Below are 24,919 nucleotides of genomic sequence, written 5' to 3'. Positions count from 1 at the left end.
CATCATTATGGTGCAAATTCTCCCGATGGTGGTCTAATTTTCCAAAGTTTTGAATTTAGTCAATCAGCCGTACATGCAATGGTATTGCAAGTTTCATAATCTCTCAAGAACAGATTCCGAGCTGCGCTACTGAATCTGTCGGCAGGGGGCATTCAGAATGTGTGTACATTGGGGATTAGTGGAATGAGAACATAAGCGCCCCACCTGAAGAGGAGGCCTGAGGGCGGCCCAAACAGGCCAACATCCTGTTATCCACTGCACAGTTTTTTCTTTTTTTAGCCGAACGTGTGCAAATGATGTAGTTGATCACTCAGAATTACTCAATAAAAACTAAATGAGTCAACAAAATTGCCATACAGCATCAACTTCAGACATTCCCTATAAGAACCACTTGGGAATTAGTTTTTTAACCAAAACATCTGACCATATAACCACTTTCACCCTGGTGTCCATATTGCACGTCACATTTTTTCAAAAATAACATTGTGAGTTTGCGATCGACCACAGCATTATAAAATAGGGCTTAAGACTTAAGTGGTTAATGGTAATATTCAATTGTTATTAAATTAAATTCTTTAAGGTTTAGTGTGCAAGACTGAATGTTTTTAACTCAAAAGCTGAATTTTTGACATAATGAATTCTGTTCTCATGCAGTACATTGTTCTGTCTTAAAACATCTGGTTTTTGCACACAGACATTACAAAGTCATCAATCTTCATTTAAAAATATGTTTCCACCTTGTCCAGATTATGTCTGTGAAATTTCAGAATTGTGTCTAAAAGTTTATTTTTCTGATTTGATCTATTTGAATTCTGCCTTTATGAAACACATTTTCCTCATTTATTTGCAAACTCAACCTGTTCATGATCAGCCTGTGGTATCAAAGGTGGTGAGTTCAAACCTAGAGTGGTGCAAATACGTATCATGAACTCCTTTCTCTTTTTTTTCTTCCTCTTCTCCTTGATCGTCTTCCTCCAAACTTGTCAATTTGAGGCTCTGTGGTTAGCAGTAGTTGACTTGCATCACAGTAAGAAGGTAAGCACCATGGTGGAACCCCACTTGGGCCTTTCTGTTCTCTTCCTCTTCTCTATCGTCTTGTTTTCACCACCATCTGCTCCTTACTCTTTTCCTCCACTTTTGCATAATTGTCTCCACCAGGCCGAAGGCATGGGGAGAGAGTATGCTTTGCACTCCGTCCGTGTGTCCGTCTGTGAACAGCTAATCTCCGGCACTGTTAACCCGGTCGATGCCACATTTTGCACACACACTCCCTGGATGCCAACGATGAACCTCTGCCCCAAAATGTCCAGAACGGCCTGTTATAGCGCCACCAGGAGGCCGCTTTGTGCAAAACAAGTTTTTGGACAGTACACCTACAGATTTTGTCCAAACATCACGCAAATTGGTACACAGTCTCTCTAGAGCCATTCAACAAAACGGGTCTTTCAGATTTCTCAGACTCCATCCTGATTGGCTAAGATTGGCTTCCAAAGTTCGCAGGAGTGCTCAGTTTCAAACAAAATGCTGCAAATCATGAACACATCGTGTGATTTCCGTGAAATTGCGCACGCACATTCCCACTGATTTCTCATAATCCACCTTCATTGCCTACGATTGGCTTCTAAACTTTTCAGGAGTAGCCCGCTTTGTACCCGTTTTGTACAAATCACCACAACTACTCAACGCAGCGTCCGATTTCGGTGAAACTGTGCATGCATATTCCCACTAGGCTGAGGAAGAAATGCCACTTGACAGTTTTCAAATCAGCCTCATGGTGGCGCTACAACAGGCCAAGGTGTGTCTCACACACACACACACACACACACACACACACACACACACACACACACACACACACACACACACACACACACACACACACACACACACACACACACACACACACACACACACACACACACACTCCTATCCTCCTGGTGGAGACCTGTGAGGCACTTTTTCTAGTTTTTTCTGCTGCTTCCCCTCCATCGCTTCTCCTCTCGGTTTAATGCCCAACAATTAATTTCTGCAGATATTTGCCAACATTTCAGTAGACTTCATGAATTGTATACAAAATATTTGTCATACTTGTATCCCTCTTCCTATTTTCATACCGTTTCCATCTTGTAACTAGAAAAGAGACACGGTGAATTAGTAGTGAGAGTTGTTGCCTAAAGGTGGCAAATATTGCCTGTGAGTATTTCACATAAAAACTATTCATATTGTTGATGCCTTAATTCGTAATGAAAAATCAACCTTGTTGTGAATAACAATGGTGTAATCTGGTAACAGTTTGAGCAGTACGAAGGTTCAGGGGCTTTCACATGGTGTTTTCTTTTCACCTCCTTCCCTTCCATCTTCTCTACTTCATCCTCTTCTTCTGTACTCCTCTTCATCTTCGCTATGCTCTTCTTCTCCTTGCACGGCCCCACGGTCTCATTGCTGCTTGCAGCTATAATTATGGTTGTTTCAGGTTGCCAAAACATGCACAACACATTTATGGCACAACTTTTCACTCCAGGGAAATGATTCAACAACATCTGCCTTGATTCCTTCAGACAAAGCATCCAATGCAAACGCCGCTCACACCCCTCCACCCCCAAAACTCCCCACCAGGACACCAGGAGTTCACTGAGGAGGGGGGTCTATGAGTGTTTCTGACTGCTGTATGTGCGTGCACGTGTGAATGTGCGAGACGATGCAATCCATGTGTCATTATCCATTGTGTGTGTGTGTGTGTGTGTGTGTGTGTGTGTTTGCATTGTGTACTGTACACTACAGTATAGGGTTCAATGCATGAGCATTATAATGATGTGAGCTTGATGAATGTGTGTGTGTTTGCATGGCATATAGGGTGTGTATGCTATGTGTGAGTGTGTTTGTGTGGGTGACCATGTGTGCACGTATGGATAACAATCTCTTTGTACCCTCCCCTCTCAGCCGTCCAACACGTCCTGTGAGTGACTAATAGATGTGGACCCCCCACCACTGTGCGTCTCTTCTCTCCATCCCTCCATCTCTCACTCTCTCAGTCATTTGCAATGCAGCTGGAACACATCAGCTTCAATTTGTGTGAGCTGCTCCTTGGAGTAAATGAGGGTGAACTGTCACCAGCCATCCTCTGGCGGGAGTGTGTGTGTGTGTGTGTGTGTGTGTGTGTGTGTGTGTGTGTGTGTGTGTGTGTGTGTGTGTGTGGGAGGGGAGGGGTCCTCAACATTGCTCAAGAATGCAAGAAGCTCCGGTTGCCAGGGAAGCCTTCGGTTTAAACCAGAGGAGAAGGACTTCACCCTAAACCCAAGGAGGACTTCTTCAACCTTCTACAACATCCCACCCGAACGCCTGTTAACACCTTGGATGTCCAAGCCGGAGTTCTCAGTCCAAGTTCATGGTCATGGTCAAGTGTCCAACACGGAGATTGATAAACCGTTCGCATCGCTCTAGAGCCTTGGAGCGCTTGTTGCCCGATCCGATGACGTGTCAAAAAGTGACACGTCATCGAAAATCTCCCCTGCCTGTTTAGCTGACGAAAACGAAAATCTTAAAACAATCATAACTCCCGATCTAAATCATCCCGTCTAATTCTGAAAAAAGATCCTGTGTTAGACGGCGCTCAGCGGTCCAGTCGCTAGTCGCGATAGATTTATTATTACCTCCCGTTGTTGTCGATCGAATCTAGAGTGGTGTGGCTATTGTTAGCTGCTACACAGACATGCACACCAGCTTCCGGTGCGCCGTAAAAGTAAAATGATGGGCACCCTGGATGAAATGGATTAAATAGTTTCGGGCTTCTAAGGTGTTAAACAACACCCCAAATGCCTCAACCCGCCTCCCCTTGCGCGAGAGGTAAACTTCTAGCGCAAGTTCAATGCCCCACCCTCCTGTTTCTCCACTGCCCTGGGGGTCTCCCTCTCTGGTGATTCTTTCCCTCCCATCTCTGTCCCTGATCCATTCTAACTCATCCTCTACCTAGTTTGATAACTATCCAAGGACAGGACTTTCTACTCACCTCTGTGCATGTGTTTGACTGGCCTGACTCTGCCTGCATTCTCCAGCAGTGAGATACATACAGTACGGCCAAATGAGACAGAGTTAGTTTTCCTTCCCTCTGTCAAGTGTGATTTAGTCTGACCTCCTGCACACATAACCTGGGCTGGGTGGTGAAATACCTAACCATTATCTGTTCAAAATGATTCATATGGACTCCAACCCCAGTGGGCTCTCTTATATGTCTCGATGATACAGATTAGTATGGGCTTGACGCCCAGAGGTCTTCCACTGTGTCCTAAGCAGCCCTGACTATAACCTGGCTTGGATGACGGAGCGCCTTTGCCTGCCAGAAACCTGGTCCATTAAAGGGTGTGTTAACCCATTCAGGTCTGACGTCGAAATAAATAAAAAGGCTTCTGAAAGAATATAATTATATTCAAAGATTTGTGCCACATTTTCACGATTTAAAAAAAATAGCAGACCTACAAGCTCGTAGCGCGCCACTCGGTGGCGCGCTATGAGCTTGTAGATCTGCTATTTTTCAATAGCTAAATTATAACATAATGCTTGGTTAAAACACCAAAACTGGTTCCCGCCCAGAATGGGTTAAGGCTATCTTGTTAAATGCACATTAAACTGAAATAACCAAAGAAACATGAAAATTGATAACATTATCTACTTAGGGAGGCGCTGAAGTCTCGTAAAGAGATTAAGATTGGCTCCTATTCTCAGGGCTGATTGGATACACACCTGTACACAACACTTACTGTGTAGTATGAGATAATGACCCAGCCCAAGACTGTAGCCTTCTTAACACAGACAGTGTTCTGGCTTGGGTGATAGAGCACATGTACTGTAGCACTTTGGCCCAGCAGAACATAAATCAATTAAGTACTTAGAAAGACAGGGAGGTCCACTAGCCTCCCTCTAGACAGTCAGGAACCAAGCCAAAACGCATCCCCTCTCTCTCGGTCTGACCTGATCTGATGTGTGCACAATCTGGCTGGGCTGATTTGGAAGGCCCATCAGAATATATATCTATTAGCATATCAACAGTGATAAATGCTGACTCCTGATAATGGTGTTCAATATGGGAACAGGGCCCAGCAACATACAGTAGACCTCCCATTAACTGGCTGGCTAGAACTGGTATATCATCCACTGAAAGACAGGCACACAATGGAATGCACATATGCAGGCACAAACAAACAAACACACACTCACACGCACGCACGCACGCACACACGCACGCACGCACGCACGCACGCACGCACGCACGCACGCACGCACGCACGCACGCACGCACGCACGCACGCACGCACGCACGCACGCACGCACGCACGCACGCACGCACGCACGCACGCGCACGCACACACACACACACGCACCTGTAGACACACAAATAAACAAACACACACGTACACATCCTGGCCCACAAACTGCAATACTTTGGCCTGTCGGGTCTCAGTTCTATTATCTCCTCAGACAGGGTGAGTTGCCTCCTGCTAAGTGGTCTCTTCCCAGCAGAACAGGCCCAGAGGCACGTAGCCACGTACTCACTGTGACTCCATCACAGAGGTATGGGATCTGATCAGGACAACAAGTTACTTGGAAATGGGACCATTTAATCACCAATGGGAAGAACGTTTTAGGGAGGCAAGAGAAAATCATTAATCCTTCAGTTCCAATGTAGCTACAGTATGTGCTTCTATAATTTCACAACCCAGAGCTAAATCTACATTAATGGACTTTGCATAGCCAAAGATGACCAGAATGGCCACAGAAGCCAGCTCAAACAACGTTTCAAAGATGACCAGAATGGCCACAGAAGCCAGCTCAAACAACGTTTCAAAGATGACCAGAATGGCCACAGAAGCCAGCTCAAACAACGTTTCAAAGATGACCAGAATGGCCACAGAAGCCAGCTCAAACAACGTTTCAAAGATGACCAGAATGGCCACAGAAGCCAGCTCAAACAACGTTTCAAAGATGACCAGAATGGCCACAGAAGCCAGCTCAAACAACGTTTCAAAGATGACCAGAATGGCCACAGAAGCCAGCTCAAACAACGTTTCAAAGATGACCAGAATGGCCACAGAAGCCAGCTCAAACAACGTTTCAAAGATGACCAGAATGGCCACAGAAGCCAGCTCAAACAACGTTTCAAAGATGACCAGAATGGCCACAGAAGCCAGCTCAAACAACGTTTCCGTGCCTCAATTCAGACACTGCAGACAGAGAATGCCAGAGTTACTGACTGTCTTGCCTTCTAATTGACTGACTGCTTACCAACAGACTACTGACTGACCACTGACTGGCTGACCACTGGCTACTGGCTGACTGACCTCCTCCATTATGCTATGAGTCAGTGGTCAGCTGGAGGCCAGTCAACTGGTCTGTCCATCTGTCTGTCTGCGGTCCCCACTGCGACAGCTGGCTGGGAGACAATGATACGGAGGTGATAATCTGATAAATTACCCGCAAGGGTAAGTGTTAGGACCGGGGCGTTAGTGGTGCTGGTGGCGTATGCGTACGTGCGTACGTGCGTGTGTGTGTGTGTGTGTGTGTGTGTGTGTGTGTGTGTGTGTGTGTGTGTGTGTGTATCCATGAATTTGACCCATGTGTGTGGAGCAAGAGTGAAATAGAAAGAGAGAGAGAGAGAGAGAGAGAGAGAGAGAGAGAGAGAGAGAGAGAGAGAGAGAGAGAGGGGAGGAAAGATGTTCTGTGTACAGTATACTGTATGTGGGTGAGCACGTGCACTCTCTACTGTACCTGCACCTGTAGTGATCAATGTTGAAGCTGCCAACTTTACATTTGATCTTAGTGTAGACATCCTGCACATCCACTGATGCACTCAGGTCCTCCAGTTCACCAATCACATAGAATTCTGTGAAACGCACAAATGATAGGAGTTAAAGCACATTCAAACAATACTCCATTCCTTACATAAGTCTACATTCACACTTTGGAGGTTTATGTGGAAAATAGAGACAACATTGTAAAGTAGAAAAAGTGCTCCTCTTCGCACAGGTCTCCACCAGGGCAGGTAGGTTATTGTGGGCCTGCAAAATATAAACAAATCTGACAGCTCCATCTTGATCACAATGTATACCGATTTGCGTGATGTTTGTACAACACTTTTTGGAGTAATAGATTTTTTTTTAAATCGGACTCCTGGTGGCGCTAAAATAGGACAATGTATTATTATTATTAATAAAAGAAAAAAGAAAAGAGGGGGGCAAGTAGAGCAAAAAGAAAACAAATCAAAGAGTAAAGAGAAACACTGTTAGAGTAGTTCAATATTTCAATCCTTTTTCTTAGTTTGCACTGCAAATGTGTGGAGCGTGTCATGGGCGAGGCTCTACATTGTAGATAACCTAGTCCAGGCCGTTCTGTTGGTCCTAATCCCAGTGCTCTGGTCAGTTCCTATACAGTAATCCCACATGTGTTCATGATGAAGCTTGTTCAATGTTAGCCATGTTTTCTTCCTCTCCATGTTAATTAATACAGCCATTCTGATGGTGGTGAGGAAGTCCACAAAACTCTAATAAATGGGGAAACTTAAAGGTGCTTGTTGACTCCCTTTAAGCCTCATAGCAGGACCTTTTGAAGCAAGCATACATTTGTGCTTAACTGTTGTTCCTTTCTCATTATTTCCACTGAGAGAGCTTAGCTTAGCTTTTTGTACTGATTATGCCCTGTGGTGATTCTGAGAAATATACAGTGGCTGCTGGTGTTGTGTTAATAAATAAAGGCGTTTTTCTGCTTTATTGTGGATACGGTGTGGAAAGAACTCTCCCAGTTGTTAGAAACCCATATTCTCCTAACATGCTGCTGTTTATTGATGCATGACATTGCTAAACTCACCCTGAAGAAGCACAGGAAATCCTTAGTCTAATATAATTTATCTTAAAAAAGGGAAATTGCCTTTAATGACGCATGTGAAGACACATGCTTATATTTCTATCCAATCTTCCAAAGACATAATATCAATGCCTTTGGCAATACCTGTTTTTCTGATTTCCTTTTTCACTTAAAATACATCACGGTGGATAGTCTGCAGTCATATCTGTCTTATCTCAAAGACATCAATTGTGCGGTGCTTAACGTCTAATATCTCATGTAAATGCCATCGTCTGAATATACAGTATTGCATGTGCGAGACTGTTCGAAATCATATGCAATTACTTAATGTGTTGCATGCGGTGAATGCAGTGGTAAATTCACCTCGCAACTCAGATGGCACATATTAAAGCCCAAATCCAACGTAATGCCTATTTAGGATATTTCTAAGTCAAACCATCTCTGTGAGGTCCGCCCAAACGTTCCCTTTTCCACTATTAAAGAACTTAAGCTATGCGATCTGGTTGGCAGATGCTAAATATTACAGCCGGCAATTAAAGGTAAATCTAGCTTTTCATCACCCCAGTAAATCTGAGGGGAGAAGAGGCAGCCTGCTTGGGATTCATCACCCACTTATTTATTTGTCTTTTTTCCACCCACCCACCCTCCTTTTCCTCTCTGTCCGCTGTTGCTTTTCTTTGAGTGCAGAGTGGGTCCATTGAGGAGGAAACACAGGGGGCCTGATCTCTCCAAATGTTGATACGGTCCAAGGTTTAGGTGGGGCTCTCAAATTATCTAATAAGAAAGAATGTCAAATCTTTGGAGAGCTTCCAGAACTTTTTGACTACTGGCAACAAGTCTGACTGAGATAAAATACCATTACCGGATTCTTTTGTCATATTTAAATTTCAGAGTTCATTTTAGAGAATTAAAATACTACTGATAAAATAAACAAATTATGTTTAACTTGTGCCTGCAGTCTAATTAAACACAGTTGAATGAAGAAAGAAAGTCTTTACTGACAATTTATTCAAGAGTGACAGAGGCGGAAGCAATGGATTTTTATTAGAATCGAAATACTACTAAAAGCATCAAATACCTGTCTTTTTGGCAGCAGGGTCAGGGGCAAACAGTTTAACGGTGACCTTGGGTAACATCCACTGCATCCAAAGGCTGACCTTCCCACTAGTGAAACCTCCAATGGTGCTGGTCTTCTGCTCCAGAGTCACAGTATCTGAGAACGGGCTGTCATCCCCAGCAGGGACAGAGTCTCCCTGCGGAACCAAGCAGCACAGGACAGTATGGGTCGGACTGGTGTACAGAGACCAGGGAGATGTCTAGTCTCCCTACAGAACCAAACAGCACAGGACAGTATGGGTTGGACTGGTGTACAGAGACCAGGAGGATGTCTAGTCAGTCACACAATAGAAGTAATGACATAACCTTATAGTTGAAAGACAGAAAAAGACAGAGAGTAATGCAAAAGACAGAGAGTACAAGTGCATTAACGATTTACACCCGGTTTACACCCTACTCCTACGGTATATAGTTTTTATTTTATTTAACCTTTATTTAACAAGGCAAGACAAACAAACATATTCTTATTTCCCTCTACGCCAAATCTCTTTGGCAAAAATAGCCAATCTACAAGCTCACAACAGTGATGCGCTATGAATACAGGTGTGCCTTCATATTTCTAATTGCCCATTGGTGTGCCTTGAGCAGAAAAGGTTGAAAAGCACTGGTGTAGACTGTAGACAACCACATGACTCCTCTGATACACATGGAATCAACAGCCACTTCTTCTCACCTGACAGTGAGGGGTTCCACCACCAAAATATGCATAAAACTATCTCTCCCAGCACTGGTGTCCTGACCAACCAGTAGTGCAGCATTAACCTCATACACGCGAACACACATGCATGACCAAGCTGGAAGCGCCATGGAGGAATCAAACCTAGTCTCCGCTGTGGTGGACGCCCCTCTATGCCAATAATATTGAAAGATTATTTCTGTACAGTTCTGTTATAATAGGACCTTGTGCTGTGCCTTGTCCTTTTGTTTACAGGAGTTGACCACATCTCAGAGTCAGAGCGCAGCTAAAGAGAGCCGATAGGAGACAGTATTGTCTGTTAAAGCCCGTGAAACCACACCGCCAACCAAATGAGGAACAACATATTATGAAAGAGGACAAACAGCATTTAACTTGAAATGCCCCGCTGTGCATGTGCATACTGTTTAATTGTCTGTCCGTGTGTCTGTGTACATCGGATCTTGTGCATGCGTGTGCGCGCATGTGCATGCGTGTGTGTGTGTGTGTACAGTAAGTGTGCACCCTGGTGCATCAGTGGGCGTACTGTACAGTATACAGCGTGTTTGGATGCATGTCCCATGTGCGTGTAGCCATAACAAAAGCATCAGCAAGCCTGAGAGCCTTTTGGTCTTGGATGACATCAGTAGTCTGTGTCTGGTGAACAGAACCCGGCTCAGAGCAGAGCCGTGCGCGTGCAGTGTGGTGGTGGGTGGGGGTTTGGGGGGGGGGGGGGTTCACTGTGTGGAACTGTCACTGGTGTTAACCCCAAAGCTAAGCCACCAGCACCCACACGGCCTGCTTTCACTCACACAGGCCACGACACACATGCACGGTGCAGCCTGGGAGGGGAACGGAAGGGAAGAGAGGAAGGAGGAGAGAGGAGAGCAGGATGCGGCCGAGGCTGCTGCCTTCAGAGAGCTCTCAGCTCATTACTGGGGTTTGGCAGAGCACCGGGAGGATGACAGCATTGGGGACATATTTTTCTTCTTCTTCTTTAACCGAATCTATGCCAAGAACACGGGACCTCGTTCTTCTCTCCACGACCTGCCTGTGCCAAAACGAGGGAACTCGTCTTTCTTTAATTTTATTTAATCCAGCAATTAAAAAGAAAAAAGAAAAACAAAAGTTTTATTTTTATTTTATTTTTTTGGTTGCTTTTACTCACACGTTAGACAGCCTACATACAGATCCGACGTGCACGCACGCTTATTTGTACTTTTTCTGTTCCAAATGAGACAATCTGGGGTCTTTAGGATCTTATAAAACCTGAAAACAAGCTAAGCTAGCGCTGATGCTACCGCTGGCCGCTGCTGCTCCTCCATGACTAATAATAACAGCAGCTGTATCCCCCATACAGCTGCTGTTATTACACCACGTGGTTAGTCAGGGAGCCATTCTTCTTCTTTGGGTTTTCACGCATTCTTCTGGCACTGGCGCCATGTTCTGGCCTGGGGTGGTAGCACGGATTGTGTTAAAAAAAAATATTTCTCTCCTTCCCTCCCTTTATTCCTCCTTCCTCTCTTTCTGGGGGATGTGTTTTCCAAACGTGTATCTGTTTGGCTGACTCAGGGAGTGTAGAAACATGCAAACAAACAATATGGCAATTTGCAGCTGCAGCATTGACCATAATTATGCACATCTTGTTCCTCCTTCATACTCAGGGGTGGAAGCCCCACCCCTTTGAGTATGACGCAAGACTAAAATGGCCGGCATGTGAATATGCTCATAGATGATTTTTATGTTTTATTTCCCCCACCACACTTTTTCCACAGCTTCTCCTCTCCATAATGACAGATTGTGTCATGCTTATCAAGCCTGGCTGTGTGGTTGGTGAGGAGGTTATCAACCATCTCAATTAGGAACCCCACTGCTGCTGGGCTGATTGCACCGACTTAAGAGGAACCAGATGAGGACACTGTGTCCCTGTTGTCTGCTATGTGTGTGTGAGTGTGAGTGATTGTGAGTGTGAGTGTGCGCATGTGTGCGTGCGTGCACATGTATGTGGGGGGCACGCTAATTTGCAAATTGAATTTAATCGCGTATTTGAGGGTGGTTGACTACGGATCTCGATAACAACGGACGACAACAGTATAAACACATTAAGGATTATGGCGATTCAGAAATAGATTCCCCATAATATGGGGGGAACCTCTGGAAAGTCTGATGAGAAGCATGTGCTCCCGGGAAGAACGAGGCAGAGAGCGAGGCGAAGGAGAAACCCAGAAGACCTCCGTAGCCATAAATATACTAGATAAACACTCTCTGTCAAGGCAATCATAATGATTACCTGCAATACTGTAGGTATGAACATAACCTGGACGAGCCTCAGAGAAACGTAAGGCTGAAAGAGGTACTTTGGCGCACCATAAAGCATCTCACAATTACATATAAATACAACACATACAAGCTGTCACGTCCATCAAGATGATGAACGTAATACACGATAGGTATGAACGTAAACGCCCACAGAGTAACTGTCCTGAATCACATCCTTCAATTGCCATTTCAGTCCAATCAACTGTCTAACAGTGTCCTTACCTGTTGCCAAGGAACCAAACAGTAGGTCCACAGTGTGTCTGCAAGAGTGTGTGTGTGTGTGTGTGTGTGTGTGTGTGTGTGTGTGTGTGTGTGTGTGTGTGTGTGTGTGTGTGTGTGTGTGTGTGTGTGTGTGTGTGTGTGTGTGTGTGTGCGCGTGTGTGTGTGTGTGTACGTGCGCGTGCGTGCGTGCGTGTGTAATAGTGGTCAGTAACATGAGCCTAGGGGTAATGGTGTTGAACACTACCCAGTCTGAATGAGAGACATCCTAGTGTCAACTGCCATTTGGGGACTAATTATTGTTGAGCTGGAGTCATAACACAGCACTGTGTGTGTGTGTGTGTGTGTGTGTGTGTGTGTGTGTGTGTGTGTGTGTGTGTGTGTGTGTGTGTGTGTGTGTGTGTGTGTGCGTGCGTGCGTGTGTATGTGGTTAGGACTGTGTTTAGTTTACAGTTCTGGCCAGTCAGTAGGATTAGTGCCTTTAATGTCATGTGTAGAAACAGGAGCCAGCCGCTGCTGTGTGGGGAGTTGCTGGACCACAGTGTACTGTAGCGTGGTTCTACTGTTGCCTTGGACGTTCACGCTGAATTTATAGTCTGTCGCACGATGGAGCCGCTCGCCCAAAATGACAAATCTACAGGCTTGCGATGCGATGTGACGCGGCAGCTTGTAGATCTGTGATTTTCGACACCTCCTATACATCGTCCTACAACGATGTTTAAGCATCTCCCCCAAAAAAAAGACACATTTTCAGGGAAAAGTAGTAACCCATTAACACTCTTAATGCCCAGCGTCATTTGGAACCATTAAATCAATGCGCCCAGCGATTTGCAGCTTCAGAACACATTTCAAGGTGGCACGGCGCCATCTTGGATAATGCTAGATATAATAGCATGTAGCCAAAAGACCCTTTGGAGGATCGGCAACAAATTAGTTTGATTACTTCTAACGTGACTAGCAACGGAACCGCGATGGGCCATCAAAAACACAATCTTTGGTTAGAATTGGAATCATTGATTTAGATCAAGAATGAATCACGTTTTAAGATTTTTTAACCCATCCATTAAAATGGAGGGGGAACACTTTGGATGACGTCCCAACCGGAAATGACATTGAATGTTGCTCAATAGACGCTCCCAGGCTGGTGCGCTACGTTGACTAGTGACTGGACGCGACTAGCGACTGGACAGTGGTGGGACGTCTAACACATGATCTTTTCTCACTGTTGCGCAACATCGAGGATTGCGCAACAGGCGCTCCTAGGCTGTGGAGTGATGCGACCGGTTTTGATATCATTAATCTCCGTCGTTTTAATCCATCTCCATCTTGGGCAATAGACCGTACTAAGTAACAGGACGGAGAACTCCGTCTGGGGCCCTTAAACTGTTAACAGGCTGCTATATTATGGTAGCCCCGCTGTGTGGGGGGGGAGTATTAGACACCGAGGCAAGACAGGGCTAATTTGTTTTATTCTATAAGACAGTGGCCGATGAAATCGCAGGAAAAATCTGATCTCAACGGCCGTTTGTGAAGAAAGTAGACAAAGCTGATCAAAGGGGTAAACGGCTACCTTGGAGGGATATACTGGAACTGAAAGGTTTAATCAATGCTCAGCTAAATCAAACAGTGTGACTATCAAAGTTAAATTAAATTGATTTTTATAGCGTATACATAATTATAAAGTCCCAACAGCTTAGTATACAATCTATCTATCCACAGACTCCTCCTATACTTCTGTCAAGGTGAGGCCTTGAGGCGCCAGATGGTGCAGGCTGCTGTTGGCTTGAGGTGGGCTCTGCCACGTTCCTGAGCTGCCACTGGGCCCCCCACCCCGCACACGCGTGCGCACGCGGACACACACCTACGTGTGCGCACACGCACACGCGCACACGCACACGCGCACACGCACACACACACACACACACACACACACACACACACACACACAGAGCTATTTTCCCACACCTCCACAGGCCAAGTTGTAAAGTATACAGTTTAATTCCTGGGCCGAGGCGCTGTAAACTGGCTGAGGAGCCACGTTTATTTTCTCTGCAGAGTTTGTCTTCGCTCATCAGAGAGACCCAAACACTGGGAGAGCCTAGGACGGCAGGCTGGGAAGTGTCAGGGGGGGGGGAGAGAGAGAGAGAGAGAGAGAGAGAGAGAGAGAGAGAGAAAGATATGAAAAGGATGGGAGAGAACAAAGGGAAGATAGAGGGAGGTGGTGAGGAAGGGGTGGAGCATAGCATGGAGGGATAGCAGGTGGGAGACAGGAGAAAAGGGAACTATAAGGAAGAGGAATTTACAAACAGAAGCAGGGAAGAATGGAGAAAGGCTGAGAGAGAGGGGATAGAGGGAGAGAAAGAGAGAGAGAAAGGCTGAGAGAGAGGGGATAGAGGGAGAGATAGAGAGAGAGGGGATAGAGGGAGAGAAAGAGAGAGAAAGTGATGCATGGAAACAAACCTTTTTTCTTAAATAGTACAAAGTCTATGGATGGAGGGATGAGGAGAGAGGAGTGATACACTGAGGTAGAGAGTGTGTTTGAGGCGGGATGAGTTGGGGCCGGAGAGGTCCGCGGTAGACAGGAGGGGGTAGGGGGAGGTTAGGGAGAGGTAAAACCTTGCCATGGGGGGCGTGTGTGTGTGTGTGTTGGGGGGGGTGTTGGTGGAGTTAGCTGTCTGGACTTTAGGCATAGGGGTGAGGAGGGGTTGAAGGGGAGACCACTGCCCCTGCAGACTTATCAAAACAGCTCCTGCATTCTTGCTCAATCAGCCGGCCTCCCGGAGGACTAAACACTTCTACCAGTGTTTGCACTTAGGTAAACAGTGACAAGTGGGCTGTCAGGAGACTCGGTGGCCTGCTTACAGAGGCACTACACCTCAAGACCCCCACTGCCATACTGGACTAATACACAGTCAAATATGCACCGTTAATCTACCCATAGAGGTTCATTTTTGCACTCTCAGAGTTAATCTGTTACTCCAGATTTCGCTGTGTACCACTTCTAGGAGTGCACACAAAGGACGGAAGTGAACACACACACAAACACACAGAGTTAATGCATGTAATGGTAGTAAGATGACGACATGGTTGTTGAGTTGAGAGCCTCTGGTAGTCTTAGATCCAAAACTACCGTAGCGTCCACTGCTCCACACCCCCCAGTGCTGCTAGTGCTGCCAGTGGGTCTTGCCTGTACTTTTTGCCGTATTTGTTTTTTCTTGTTCTTTTTGTTTTATTATATAATATTTTTCACCTTAACAAAGTTTTAATATTTAAGAGCCTTCTCATTAAAATTATGAAGCCAGCATTTACATCTGCGGTTTCTGTTGGGCAATGTCGCCTATTGTTCTGTTCTGAGTGGTTAGAACAGGGGTGAGGGGTGGATTGGTCACACCCACTGTCAGAGTGCCAGAAGTGTGTGTGTGTGTGTGTGTGTGTGTGTGTGTGTGCGTGCGTGCGTGCGTGCGTGCGTGCGTGCGTGCGTGCGTGCGTGCGTGCGTGCGTGCGTGCGTGCGTGCGTGCGTGCGTGCGTGTTTTCAGAAGGCTTTTTCTCAGCTTCTTGATTTCAGGTTTAATATTCAAATTAGTACATTCAGATGCCTGACATATGACATATAATTTGAGAGCTTACATTCTGTACTTTCAGAATCTATAAAGAGCTGAAAAGTAACCATGTGGCACTAAGCGCTGTATTGGGTCACATATGGTTATGCTGCTTGCTGATGCACAGTCTTGTGGACATGATACTGCACCAACATTTCCCTGCTTCTACCCGAGTGAGTGACAAATTAAATCTTCTTGATTCGTCATCCATATCACACCCAAATCCATATACTCCACAGCACCCTACATGCGCACGCACACGCGCGCACGCACGCACGCGCACGCACGCACGCACGCACGCACGCACGCACACACACACACACACACACACACACACACACACACACACACACACACACACACACACACACACACACACACACACACACACACACACACACACACACACACACACACACACACACACACACACACACACACACACACACACACACACACACACACACACAGGCCTCTGGGGGTCAAAGGGCCCTAATCTTCCATGGACCCGTGGCTAGCTGCTGCTACTATAGCTGCTACTAGTGATGGGGGCGGGGGGTGAAAGTGCCACAGTGCCTCAGCTTGGGATAAACATCACGCAGAAAAGGGGAGGAAAAATAACATCAGCCTTCTTGTTGTTCCTCCCTAAACACTCCAGACTGTAATGTTTCCACTGGCATTCACACAACCGCACGGCACGCAGCCCTGTGCGCTTACCTCCTCCCCGGGTAAAATATGATATTTTATCTGACTGAAAAATGTAAATACAGGTTATTGTTTTCTCCAAATTAAGGAGCAGGTTTATACTCAATCAAGCTCCAGCTTATACCAATCAAATGGTGATCAGGGTGTACTGTATCTGGACTATCTGTTATGATGAAGAATTAAAACAAGAAACAAGAAAAAAGACACACGAAGCCTGACAGAGTTTTCCAGCTCTGAAAAAAGAGGCTACCCAAATAAAGCAGAATATATGCTTTTCTTTGGACATGAGACATGTGTTAGCACTAACACTCAAAACGAAAAACAATATTTGCTCTTAAAATCATAAATCAGCAGTGGGGAACATGTATACAACCAAGGCTTAATCAACATGTGTTGCTGTATGACTCACGGCACCTTGGGTTAAAATGAGATACTTTATCCACAGCATTGCAGTATGACGGGCGTTGGTTTGGATTATTGTTACTGTCTGTTCTCTCATTTGAAACAAACAAATAACGTAACATGAAGGCGCCAAATCCCAACAGAGGGGATCTATCTGACAATGACGACAAACACTACACGGAGCGGATATGTGTGATAAACTAAATAAAAAGTAAGCAAAACCAAGCCGTAGTCATGAGGAGAGAAAAACAAATGAATGACTCAAAGAACCAATTAACGAACCACTAAACAAACAAAATGAACAATGAATAAATAAAAGAGGCTGATACGTGTGATTGAATACGCAAGTCCAGAAATAACTCCTCCATCAGAAAAAGCCAACAAATAACTGAATGAACAAAGGAACAAACCACTAAAACAAAATACAGAAGGAATGATTAAAAGCTATGAAAAAAGGCCATACAATGACACAAAGTACTGTACAAAGAAACACAAAAAATACACATACACTGTGGGCTCCATCTCGCGCCAGGAGCCCCATCTCCTTCATTTTGGGATTTAGTATTGTGTAAGAGGCGTTCCCCCGTAAAAACATGCTATCTTGTGCCACCACCTAAATCCTTAAAACACCTCAGCTATACCCATTACATTATGCATAGGTGTGGTTTGGGCGTTACGCAACTTAAACCAATCAGTGTGCCAGGTGCCATTCCATTTAAGAGATCTACAGTATTATCCATAGTCCATTATGCCCTGGCCTGGATCTTGCCTTGGAATACATTTATATTAGATACAGAGGGTTGTTTTGTGTGTCTAGTATCTGACTATCTGCCATCGATTCCAACACAGCCAAGTTGTGCTGCTCAAAGTGCTGTGTAATCTGTAAACTTCGGTCTTTCATTTGGTATATAGGTCGCGAGTGTACTGCCTCTCTATGAAACGGTATCGAGCGAAAATGATCGTTCGGGAAATCGGATTAATTAAACAGACTTACTGAACTATGGCGAAATCACATTGGAAATTATAGCATTGAATTGCCTTTCATTACGTTGACACAAGTATCAGCTACGTGTTACTGATTATGGGGAATTTTTAAATTCATTACGTATTTGCTGCGTAATGGGGTGATGACTGGTGATGAAACTGAACGAGGGAATCGCGCACAGTGGAATGACACTCTGCTGATTAGAGGGAAATTACAATCACAGATTTGTGGAGAATTAAGACAGAACGAGACCTCTGAGCTGTGAATGTTTTGCAACATGCATGAGGCAGCTCCAACTCACGTCGCACCATCTGAGGAGCGCATTCTTTTATCAAACGGATTCGCATAAGGGTGGTTTGAAGAGGCACTTTCCGTTGTCCTAAACCTGTGTGCATAGGATAGCAAAGATAGGGAAAGCACATCGACACGCCTGCAGACACACCTCCACCCGCAAATATAGGTGTCGGCAAAATGAATAGTGGGTTGTGTGGCCGCAAGATAACGTTTACACACAGTGGAAGCTCCTAAATGCGTAATTCACGGAAAATGTGTATTACTTGCGTATAAAGAATGGCACACGATCGAGCCCTGTGTGTATATATTTATATCAAAATATAGACAGCAGGTATATTGTTATATCGTTTATGTACCGGTCTATAAACTGTACTGTGTGTGTGTGCGTGCTTGCGTGTCTGTGTGTGCGTGTTTGTGCGTGTCTGTGTGTGCGTGTTTGTGTGTGCGTGTGCACGTGCGTGTGTGCACGTGCGTGCGTGCGTGCGTGCGTGCGTGCGTGCGTGCGTGTGTGCGTGCGTGTCTGACCTCGGTGGGGGAGCCAAACTCAGCGGAGGGGCTGCAGGTGCTGGTGTCCGGGGGGACTGTGCCTGCACTGCTGCGCACCGGGGAGGATGGAGCGGCGCCAGCAGGGGGTTCTGGGATACAGGAGGTCTGACGGAGGATGCCGCGCTTCTGGAGCCGCGCCCACGTAGATGTCCAACTGAGGAAGAGCTCATACAGCAGCTGCACCTGCGGGGGGGTGGGGGGTTGGGAGAGAGAGAGAGAGAGACAGAGGGGGGGGATTTTTGTGAACGCTGAAAAGTATGTTGAAATAATTAGGAACGGGGTGCTCGTGATTCTCGCCAAAGTTTCAAGATTTGCTATGAGGAAACATCTGAGGAGGAACTGACATTTTTGTGTGAGGCTACATCTGGTTGAAATCTTGCATGCATCAATCCTTTGTCTTGGTTGGACTGTATACATCAAAATATGTACTAAATTATATATACTAGATATACAGTATATGTATATATATACAGTATATATACAGTATATATATATATATATATATATACACACACACACACACACACACAATTATATATACTCCATATATATATATACACACACATATATATATATATATATATATATATATATATATATATATACACACGCTACATCTCACACCTACATTGCACCGACATTCGACAAACGTGTCATAATGTCAGGGGCTCCGTCAGAGTACCTGATTGTTCAAAACAATCCTCTCTTGAATACTTTACTCGTCAACCATAGTCAATCAGGATGGATTATGAAAAATGAAAAGTTTGGTTTAATGACTATAGCCTAGAGATACTGTGTACTGGTTTGCTCTGGCATCCAGGGAGTGTGCATGCACACTTTCACATGGATTGGGCCAACGGTCCTGGAGATTAGCTGCTCACAGAAAGACGGACACACACACACACACATGCACGCCCGGATGGACAGACAGACAGGGTGTAAAACATAGTCTCTGCCATCGACCTGGCTGCCCCCGCTGTCACCCTTAGATCTCCATATATGAAGCTGACCTGTTCTGACATTCCATATATGTTGATCTGACCTCATCAAACCCTGTACACTCAAGACAAGACACGCTCCATATACTGTATGGCCAGTACAGAATTCATTCCATATTTTGATCTGACCCCCCACACCAGCGCTCGCCCAGCAGTCTGCCGTCACCCAGGCGGATGCGTGTCTATTATGGTATTATACATTAAAGGACAACTTCACCACTTTTCATCTTAACTTCATATAATTGGTCCACACTAATGTTCATTATAAAATGCCACAATTTATTTCTACTCTGTCTTTCTAGCCCTCATAGGAGGGCTGTGGGCAGTTCAGAAACCTGTCCACCAGTGACATCATCGTTAGGCAGTTTTTTTTAAACATGATTTTTTTAAACAAATATTTAGATTTGTATTATCGTGAGAACGATGGCTTCCATTATCGCATTGCAACTTTTCAGGAATAGAAAGCCTGCAGTTTCTATTAGCTTGGATTCCCGATCGATGATGTCACTGGTGGACGGGTTTCTGATCTGCCCACAGCCCTCCTATGAGAAACAGACAGAGTAGAAAAAAATGGTGGCATTTTATTATGATCATTAGTGAGGACCAATTATATGAAGGCAGGTTGAAAAGTGGTGAAGTGTTCCTTTAATGAAATCACTGTCATACATAAGAAAACCTGGAGACTTTAAACCTCCCAGTGGAACTTCCAAATTCCTTGGAAAATGTCCCCTGCTTTAATTGCTTTGGCAAGTCAAGTCCGAATGCTAATGTGAGGTCATTTTCACGTTCGATATTCTCTCAATTGACGAAAGCTGTCATCAGATTTACTTGTCCAGTTCTACCCTCATTGGAAATAAACCACGGTTCCTTATCAACAGATGACATCAGTTTTTTCTCTTTTCTAGCAGTTTTCACAGTGGTCCCTCGCCACCATTGATTTAATTGTTTCATTGTCTGACCACACCTCGTACACTACATTAATCTATCATAAAAAAGTAGAAACCCCACAAAGAATTGAACGTTTTGTCATTTTCCAAGAATGAAGGTGGCTAGTAGTCCATATTGCTACTTACACCTACACCTGTAACTGGAAATTGGCCAAAAGGATGGCGTCAGAGGAAACGCCTTCGGGGGCACCAATGTAAACAGCTTTCATCTTGGAAGTCTCCTATTAGATTAAGAGATATTGAGTTGCCTGGCAGCACAGCCAATTAGTGCAAAGGTAATACAGTCTTCTTTCAGCTACAGCAATTCCCATCAGTGGTGGCGGATAATTTGTTTCCATCTGCTTCTGTTCTTTGCATCTTCCTCGGTCACTCCAGCCACCTGCAGGTCCTCGCTCACCTCATCCATGAAGCTCCTCGTTGGCCTTCCTCTTCTCCTCTTGCCTGGCAACTCCATCTTCTACATGTATGTGTACCCCTCACCCCTCCTCTCCACATGTCTAAACCATCCCAACCTCACCTCTCTTGTTTCAGTGCAGGGCCATAACAAGAGGGGATAATTAACAACAGAAAGAAGAACAGAGCTCGACCTTTCTGTCTCTCCCTCCGACTAAACTTCCAGGCAGGCCTCAGGCCTCAGGCCTGAAGCCTGAGGCCTGACACGTGATTATGAATCCCACCACAGATCCAGACCCGTCTGGTTAAGTTATAGTTTAGGTATAGTTTTACTGAGGATAGGGTTAGGCATATAGTTGCAAAAACGAGAACTGTCAATCACAGCGACTACTGGCCAATCACAGCAGGGTTTGCCTTGAGCTGTGGTGGGATCCATAATAATGGATCAAGCCTGACAGGTGCATGTGTGTGTGTGTGTGTGTGTGTGTGTGTGTGTGTGTGTGTGTGTGTGTGTGTGTGTGTGTGTGTGCGTGCGCGTGATGTAAGTGGGCATAAACAATACTCCTGTCATGGTTTCATTGCTTTCATACAATGTTGAAATGACAGTGTGTGCTCACTCACTCACACACACACACACACACACACACACACACACACACACACACACACACACACACACACACACACACACACACACACACACACACACACACACACACACACACACACACACACACACACACACACACACACACACACACACACACACAAATGTGTTATCCGCATTTCCCTAACAACAAACTTTCACCAAAGTGAAGTGGTGTCATTAGTTTCCCCTGAAATGCTCACCACGGCTTGGGGAAAAGCTGAACTGAAGGCTCGGCGGCAAAGTGTTCTCTACTATTTATCATCTGTTCACATGAAAAGAACAACTTCAAACAACAAAGCCAAAAACACAAGGAGTGGAAAACATGAGGGGAGAGTGGGGGAATTTGATGTGATGCTTTCTGTTCTTCATGCATTCACTCAAGAGGATGAGAGACACAGAGGAGAGAGGGGCGAAAGAGAGGGGGGGAGAGAGAGGCGCTCCTTTACAATGAGCTAATTTCTGGATTCCAAATGCTTCTCTTCCCTGGCCAAGGGACCCCCCCACCACACACACACACACACACACACACACACACACACACACTCACTCACTCACACTCACACTCACACACACACACACACACACACACACACACACACACACACACACACACACACACACACACACACACAAGCAGTTCCCTTCGGCACCACTGAGGGTCCCTCCAGCAGTATAGGCACAAATACAGCACATATACACGCATGCACATGCAGCCTCACTCAAACATCCAGACCCCCCCTCCCCTCTCTGTCTCTCACGCACGCACGCACGCACGCACGCACCCATACACAAACAAATACACGCACTGTGCGCACATATTGCAGGAGGGGCTCGACAATACATTACAGCTGGTCCATTTCAAACATGTCCAGTAAGAGCTGCTAATGCTGCTCCAGCAACCGTCCAGAGATGGGGCCAACAGCTGCCTGCCATACCCAGCCGACCCGCACTGACGGCAGGCCAGGCACGGCTCCACACTCCCCTCTCTCTACTGTACGATTGTCTGTCTGGGGCCTGGATGTCCAACCAAGCACAACAAGGCCTACTGCACTCAGCAGCAGATGTGGAAGAAGACAGAGTAAGGGGGGATAGGATGAGAGAATAAAGGGGGAGAGAAGGGTTTAAGAAAAAACTGAAAAAGGAAGGGGGGATGTAGTAAGTAAGGGGGGAAAAGTACAAAGGAGAAAAAGAGACAGAGACCGAGGATGCAGTGGGGAGGGAAGGAGTCTGGTGACATGTCCTCTTTTGTCTTCTGTCAGTTGGGTTTCATTCCAACATTAGAAAGTAGGATGACTTTCCAATGCAGCCACTGCTCTCATATGGTTCCAAATGCAAGCAGGAAAAGAGCTGTGAAGAGGATGTGTAGTCCAGGGCGGACAGTTTTACATGGTATGGCACACAGCAGATAGGGGAACTAACAGGACTCATACTGAACATGTGCTTCTGAATGTCAATGTTACAGAAATAGCTCTGTTTCATTCTTCCTGATAGCCAGAGCTTCTCCATAGTAATGCCTCCATTTGTATTGTTTCATACTCCTTGATAGGTAGTGCGGAATTCAAAGAACCATACTTTAGTTAACTTGCATAATTATCGGTTTAATAAGTTAAATTAAAAAGTACTGATCATCCTGCTCCCCCACACTCATTTCTTCTCCTTTCTTCCCCCCGTCTCCTCATCTTCCACTGTCAATCCCTTTCCCCCAGCCCCTCCCATCTCTCTCTTTTTCCTGCTCATCTATCCCAGCTTGGTGACAGTACAAAGTATGGTCAGTTGTTCTCTCCAGATGAGCTACTGCTGCCAGGTCAGGTCAGCGAGCAGATTGGGCCCCGCTTCCAGCGCTGTTACACATGGATGCACCCGGCGCGCACGCGCACACACCACCCACACACTTCTTGCATGAACTCATGCACACACAATACACACTGCAGTGTTACTGAGCAGTGAGCAGAACACTTGGAGGCCTGCGTTCTCCAAGGACCTGTCATCTCCACTGAGGTTTGTGCAGATCAGCAGAGCTGCAGTAGTGAGAACTGGAGACTGAACAGAGGCTTCCACAATCATTCATAAAACACACAGATGAGAGACGCGTTAGCGTGCAACATGGCCATGAGCTCGCGTGTCTATCTACATGGTGCGATGTTTAAAAACCCACACATAACTGACAATGTGTCCACTTTGTTTGGCTGCTCATTTTGAGTGCACGTGTGTGTGTATTTGTGGAATGCTCAATGGTTACGTGTCAAAGCCGGATATTGTGGTGTGTGTGTGTGTGTGTGTGTGTGTGTGTGTGCGCGCACGCGTGTGCGTTAGTGGCTGTTATTTTCAAGATGTTCCTGATAATGCTGGAGGGCAGCGCCTGGCCTTGTCCTTCTACACACTCCTCCCAGTAATCGGCCATCACGCACACACGCATGCACATGCACATGCACGTATCGATGCTGGACAGATTGCAGTATTTGATGATTGCTGCCCTCAAAGTATGTGCTGCCCTAGAAGCACTGCGCTCAGGGCCTGTTCCATGTGCAGAGTTCATGTTTTCCATTCACCACAGTATAATTTAGTTTATGACATAAAGTCATTACAATAGATTAATTTAGTTTACACATAATTACATGATCATTTATTATATTGCAGCACTGTATATCAAAGGAGTAAGTAAAAGACTGTCCTCCTCTGCTACCACAGTTGTGGTATGCCATGGTTTGCCGTGTCACTCCAGACTGTTCCAAAGCAATAAGGACTGCTGCGTTATACAGTCATTAATCAACCAACGTTGTTGCCACAAAGTATTGTGTGTGTATGTGTGAGTGAGTTCATGTGTTTCAACAAAGCATGTGTGCAAGCCATTGACAAGACGACTGTGTGTGCGACTGAGCGTGCGCACACGCGCACGCTCAGTCGCACACACAGTCGTGCACGTGTGTGTGTATGTGTGTGTGCGCACACGTGCATACATGTGTGTTCTACTCCGTGATGTGACAGTTCACCTTGGGTGTTCTGGTCTGGGATATGACGTTAGCGTCTGTCACAAACATGCAACAAAGCTGGTGGTCTCCTTTCTCATTCCTTCTTCTGAGCCTGCATGCGCTTGTTTCGCACTTCTTCTTCTTTGTTTTCTTCTTCCTAAATACCTACTTGTTCCTCCTTACCTTTCTTTTAGCATATATTTATTTAAACCATTCTCTCTCTGTTTTCTCTCCATCCTCTCTTTTCTCTTTG

General features: G+C 45.5%; 1 protein-coding gene across 1 annotated transcript in view; it reads right to left on the bottom strand.

Moving 5' to 3' along the window:
- vps13b (vacuolar protein sorting 13 homolog B) overlaps window positions 1–24,919 on the bottom strand; it is a 405,382-nt gene that overhangs the window by 198,563 nt on the left and 181,900 nt on the right. The window contains exons 25-27 of the mRNA XM_079503680.1: window positions 18,690–18,893; window positions 8,930–9,104; window positions 6,760–6,874 (exon numbers count right to left, since the gene is read on the bottom strand). Of these exons, the coding sequence (XP_079359806.1) occupies window positions 6,760–6,874; window positions 8,930–9,104; window positions 18,690–18,893 (494 nt within the window). The remainder of the gene's footprint in view (window positions 1–6,759; window positions 6,875–8,929; window positions 9,105–18,689; window positions 18,894–24,919) is intronic.

The sequence above is a fragment of the Electrona antarctica genome (assembly GCF_951216825.1).
Source record: "Electrona antarctica genome assembly, chromosome: 6".
Classification (NCBI taxonomy): domain Eukaryota; kingdom Metazoa; phylum Chordata; class Actinopteri; order Myctophiformes; family Myctophidae; genus Electrona; species Electrona antarctica.
This window is presented reverse-complemented; position numbering and strand designations above follow the sequence as displayed.